The 5,825-nt window shown below is 59.4% G+C and overlaps 1 protein-coding gene across 1 annotated transcript in view; it reads left to right on the forward strand.

Moving 5' to 3' along the window:
- Positions 1–5,825, forward strand: part of VOLCADRAFT_104953 (uncharacterized protein) — a gene marked incomplete at its 5' end in the record, with an annotated part of 12,073 nt that overhangs the window by 2,700 nt on the left and 3,548 nt on the right. The window contains 11 exons of the mRNA XM_002950950.1: positions 273–400; positions 1,006–1,071; positions 1,502–1,537; positions 1,707–1,780; positions 2,328–2,418; positions 2,845–3,009; positions 3,615–3,777; positions 4,135–4,187; positions 4,597–4,665; positions 4,917–5,135; positions 5,433–5,529. Coding sequence (XP_002950996.1) covers positions 273–400; positions 1,006–1,071; positions 1,502–1,537; positions 1,707–1,780; positions 2,328–2,418; positions 2,845–3,009; positions 3,615–3,777; positions 4,135–4,187; positions 4,597–4,665; positions 4,917–5,135; positions 5,433–5,529 — 1,161 coding nt within the window. The remainder of the gene's footprint in view (positions 1–272; positions 401–1,005; positions 1,072–1,501; positions 1,538–1,706; positions 1,781–2,327; positions 2,419–2,844; positions 3,010–3,614; positions 3,778–4,134; positions 4,188–4,596; positions 4,666–4,916; positions 5,136–5,432; positions 5,530–5,825) is intronic.

Below are 5,825 nucleotides of genomic sequence, written 5' to 3' on the forward strand. Positions count from 1 at the left end.
CCGTACGGGGGCGCTTCGCGCCCCAAAATCCTTACGGGGGCCACTGTAAAGTCCTACGGGCCCTTACGGGGATACCGAAAAAAGGCCAAAAACTTACGGGCCCCGTACGGGTTGTCGAACCCTGGTTGTCACCCAACCTCCCCCTCCCATCCTTCCTCCTTCGCCCATTGTCTGTGTTTTATCGTACCCACCGCTTCCTTCCTCCTTCGTGGCTATGCGGCGGTCAACTACGGCTGCGGCTGCGGCTGCGGCTGGGGCTTTATCGCACACAGGTTCTGAAGACGCGGGCGAAAGCGATGAGGATGGCGGCGGTGGCAGTGGCGAGGGAGGTGACCCGCGGGTCGGTGTGGACGAGGATGATGATGATGAGGACCCGTACGGCCTGCCCATCACGCACGAGGTACGGCAGTACACTGAGGGGATGATGGGTTTACATCGGGTTGTGCGGTACGTCATGGTGCGCCGGCGGCATCTGGCTTGGCAAAGTGCGTGTGGGAAAAGAGTGCGTGTGGGAGGAAAGTGCGGGGGGGGAGTGCGGGGGGGGGGGAAGTGCGAAAGGGGGGAGTGCGGAATGGGGGGACGAAAACACCGGCGGGTCACANCTCCAAGGAGGTGTGGGGGGTTGAAGGGTGGAGGTGGCGGGCAACGGGCGAGCCTAGCTCTACCGGGTTCTCACGAACAGTCGCGACCGTCCACCTGCCCTTCTTTGCCGCTGCCACCCCGGTTGCCCATCCCGTGTGTGTTTTGCTGTTTGCATTCCCCGCCTTTCTCGCCTCCTCCAAACATACATACACGCACACACACACACGCATGTACACACATGCATAAGATTTTTATTGCCGTCCCAACCAATTTACACGAAACTCGCTTTCCTCAATTCGAGACTACCGTGATCCCTTGGAACCTGTCCAACCGTCCAAAATAAACTGCCTACCATGTAGGATCCATCCTTAACTACCTACCGACTATCCTAACTGAATTAACTAACTAACGAACTACCTACAGGCGGTTCTCAAGGGTCACACCAAGGCCGTGTCGTGTCTGGATATAGAGTATACTGGAACACGAATGGTGAGGCGGGGCAGGGGAAATGAGAATGTCGTACGAAGATCTGTCGTACAAGGTCTCGGATTTAAAACGAGGTGGGAAATTACATATTATATATTTGCATGCCATGCTTTATACTTCCTGTTATTAAAGTAGGCGGGTAGAGCAGGAAAGCGCATCGGGACGCATCGGAAGTTTGAATAATAGGGCGAATGCCGACATGGGAGGTTGGAAGAGGGACGATGGGGTTGGCGGGAAGAAGTTAGGCTCCGATGGCTCCGATGGCTAGGGGCCCCGTGGGGAGCGGGGTGCGATGGTGGGTCCATGCAGCGATACGCCGTGTTTGCCTCCTCCTCCGCCTCTGTCTCCTCCGCCTCCTCCGCCTCTGTCTCCTCCGCCTCCTCCGCCTCTGTCTCCTCCGCCTCCTCCGCCTCTGTCTCCTCCTCCTCCGCAGGGCTCGTCCAGCGTCAAGCCTCGCTGTCGCAGTAGCGTAGCACAAATACAAAGAGCTGGCAACGGAAACGGCAATAGTCCTCATTCTAGGCTATTTCCTAATCTAGCTGCCCCCCCGCCCGCCCGCCCGCCTGCCACGCAGCACAACACAACACCGTCCCACCCCCCACCCCCCACGTTGTGGTGCCCCGGCCGCCTCCCCCCAGGTCACCGGGTCGTACGACTACACGGTTCGTTTGTACGACTTTCACGGTATGAAATCGGACATGCGGAGCTTCAGGTTCGTTTTCACCAGCTTAAGATTTCACACCTGTTGGACCGAACTGGGTCGGAATGTACCGTATGCTGAGCTACGAGTATGTGTGTGTATGTATGTATGTATGTGTATGTATGTGTATGTATGTGTGTATGTGTATGTATGTATGTATGTATGTATGTATGTGTGTGTGTATGTGTGTGCGTATGTATTTATGTGTGTGTGGGGGGGGGATCTGTTCCCCGTTGCGCCCCTTGTACTTGGATCCTAGCTCTGATGTCCAGGGAGCTGATGGCCTGATGATAGCCCCGACCAGTTTCCCCCACCGCGGTGCCCCTCTCTCCCGCCCCCTCTCCCTCCCGCCCCCTCTCTCCCGCCCCCTCTCCCTCCCGCCCCCTCTCTCCCGCCCCCTCTCTCCCGCCCCCTCTCTCACCCCCTCTCCCGCCCCCTCTCACATACTTGTGGCGTGTCAGAGTCTATATCCTCCTTGGCATAGAGCTTCGCTCGTTCACGTGGTTCGTGGTTCGTCTTACACTCCCCCCCGTCCCCCCCCCGTCCCCCCGCTCCCTAGGGATCTGGAGCCCTCAGACGGCCACCCAGTGCTCTCCGTGTCGTGGTCCCCCTCGGGTGATGCGTTTCTGGTGGTGACGGGTGCCGCGCAGGTATGTATGTATGTATATAGGGTGTGTGTATGCTTGTATGTGTGTGTTTGTATGTGTGTATACATGTGTTTTCGGGTCGGGAAAGGTGTTCCTGGCTGTAATGCTTCCCCCGTCTCACGTTCAGTCTGCGTTCTGCCTTCCCCACTATGCGTGAGTTACATATGGACACATATATTAACACACCTACATACATACACATTTATGCTTAGGTCAGGCACTACTGGTAAGGCACGGACCATTGCCCCGGGGAGATCCCGGGATCGAGACCTGTCAGGGTCGAAAATCCTTCCCCAACATCACATATCATGCATACATACATACATACATACACATGGGAGTTCCGCCTTACCTGAACCTCTTCTTCTCTAAACTTCCCTTCCCCCTCCCCCTCCCCCCTCCCCCTCCCTCTCCTCCTCCCGCTCTCAGGCCAAGATGTACGACCGTGACGGCCGCGCCCTGGGGGAGTTCGTACGGGGCGACATGTACATCCGGGACGCTCGCAACACGAAGGGGCACATTAGCGGCCTGACGGGGGGCTGGTGGCACCCCACCGACCGGTACACCGCCATCACCTCCAGCGAGGATGGCACGGTGAGGATTTTGTGAGGGCGGGGGGAGGGGCGGGGGGAGGGGCGGGGGGAGGGGCGGAGGGAGGGGCGGGGGGAGGGGCGGGGGGAGGGGCGGAGGGAGGGGCGGGGGGAGGGGCGGGGGGAGGGGCGGGGGGAAGGGCGCAGGGAGGGGCGGAGGGAGCGGCGGGGGGAGGGGCGGAGGGAGGGGGGGGAAGTGGGTCTGATTGCGAATCAGGTAGCTGTTGTTAAAGGTGTGGATGCGGGGCCTGCGCGGGCTTCTCTCGGCGGGAAGGGGCCGGACACCCCAAACGATTGGTGATTATTCCACACACGGCTACCAATTAAAACCTTAAAACCCTAAAACCCTAAAACCAACTACCCCGGAATCCCTTTCCGCTCGGGTCCCAACCGCCTCCGGCCCCCGGCGGGTTCGCGGTTGGTCCCGTTCGAACCCCGTTCAGGACATTTTTTCATATTGTCTCTTCCAGGTCGTTCTCTCATTTTTTTGCATCGGAGGAGACCTGCACATCCCCACAACCGTTCAACATTGCCGTACTCACTCTCCCCCCCTAAACCCCAAACCCCCCAACCTCCCCGCCGTACTTCCCCCGGCGGGAAACCCCCCAGGTGCGGATCTGGGACACGCACAACGTCATGCAGAAGACTGTCATTAAGCCCGCCTTGGCGCGACCCGTGCGTACGGCAATAACGGCTGTGTCGTACAACACGACCGGATCGCTCATTGGTGCGGGGCTGGCGGACGGCACGGTGCAGGTTTGGAGTGTGGGAGGTGAGATCACCCCCGCGGGTGCAGGCGGGCGGGGCGGGGCGGGGCGGGGCGGGGCGGGGTGGGCCGGGGCGGGGCGTGGAGAGTGTACGATAAAAGGCGGTGACCCCGCAATTCGTTGCGGACGGGAAATTGTTTGTTGTAAGAGTGCAGAAAATCAGTCAATGCAGTCAATTTTTAAACAGTACTTTGGCAAAGAGAGTGTTGTGTGTGTATGTATGTGCGTATGTATGTGTGTGCTTTCCTTAAGGAGGCCAGTACAATTTTCGACATCTTAATTCTCTCCCTTCCGGTGCCTCTCCCCCGTCCTCCTCCTCACCGCTCCAAAACCACCACATACCTACGGACGCATGACTCCAGGGAAGTTTGGCGTCTCGGCGGCTGTGGCGCAGGTGATGCCTCCGAAACCACAGGTGCGTTGCATTCGGCGGCAACGAAGCCAGCCATGTAACCAGTTGCGTTTTGATGAATTGTAGCACCAAAAGTGGAGTTAAACGCGCGTGCTTGAATTTGATACCTACTACCCGCCCGCTTTACTGTGTACGACAGTGTAGTACAGTTTGTACGAGCTTTTACCTCTGTCTCATCAGGCCCTCTATAACCCTTCGCCTTAATGCCGCCAAAGTCTTTACACGCGCCCGGTCTCCACCTCCAAGCCTCCCCACCTCCAACAAGCCTGCGTGCACTCTCCACCTCTCCACCTCCCCACTTTGACTTCTTGCGCCCGATGCCCCTTCTTCCTCTACATGTCGTACATCCAACCAACCCCCCGGCCCACTTCCCTCCTCCTAACCGCACATACACACACACACGCGCGCGCAGATGGTTGAGAAGCAGGGCTGGACGTACGTTAGCAAACCGAACCAGCTGATCCGAGACGCTCATGAACCCGTAAGTGGGGGGCCCGGGGAGGGGGGGGGAGGGGAGGGGAGGGGGGGTTATAACCGTTGGCGGTTCGAGCTGGTGGGGTGGGAGATTGGGGGTGAGGATGAGGGGGAGTTTGGTGGGTTTCGGCTGCCCCACATGACCCTAAGTTGTAACCCGTGTTGCCCCCTGATCCCACTTACCCGCGTCCCCGCCTCCCCGGCCCTGTGTGAGCTCTCCCACCTCGGTCCCCGTGAAACACACATACACACATACAGACGTACAGACATACATACTTACATATCCACAAGCGCAAGCACGAGCACAAGCACACACGCCAGGCGCCTGTTGCCGTATTTGCCGCCGTATTTGCCTTGCTCCGCGGGGTCCTACTTTTGGAGGGTCTTGTGTATTTCCCCCCCGGGGGGCCGGGGGGGGGGGAGGGGGGGAGGTGGTACTTCCTGTGGCTTCTGCGGGTTGTGTTGTGTTGTGTTGGGGTGGGAAGGACGAACCACACACGATTGAAGCTGCTCCCAGGGCAAGAGAGTAACAAACGTAGAACTGACCGAAAGGCGTCCGTGGCGACCGTGACCTCGGGATGACGAAGTGGAGAAGATGTCGGAAAAACTACGTACCTAAGGGGTGGGGTGGGGTGGAGTGGGGTGGGGTGGGGTGGGGTGGGGTGGGGTGGGGTGGGGTGGGGTGGGGTGGGGTGGGGTGGGGTGGGGTGGGGTGGGGTGGGGTGGCTCGTGCTGACTGCGGGGTGACTTCCCCCCTCCCCCCCGCCCCCCCAGGGTACCGAGGTGACGTCATTGTGCTTCAGTTCCGACAATCACTCGCTGATCAGCCGGGGTACGGATGGAACGCTGAAGATCTGGGACCTTAGAAGGTGAGTAGGTCAGCGAGGAAGGGCGAGCAGACGAGCGAGCGAACGCAACACAGGCAAGGGGCAAGGGAGGGCGCGGGAGGGCGAGGGAGGGAGGGAAGGGGACCCGGACGACGTGTGCAGCGCACTTAAGCTGTGCGGACTGTGTGGTTGCGGACTCGCGGGGGGCCCCCCGCCACACACACACACACACACACGCGTGTGTGTATTCTTCCGTGGCCTCTTGACTAATAGCCGCGATGAACAGCGACATCACATCGGCGGCTGCGAGACACAAACACATGCACATACATATATACAT

This window comes from Volvox carteri, assembly GCF_000143455.1.
Source record: "Volvox carteri f. nagariensis unplaced genomic scaffold VOLCAscaffold_21, whole genome shotgun sequence".
Lineage (NCBI taxonomy): Eukaryota > Viridiplantae > Chlorophyta > Chlorophyceae > Chlamydomonadales > Volvocaceae > Volvox > Volvox carteri.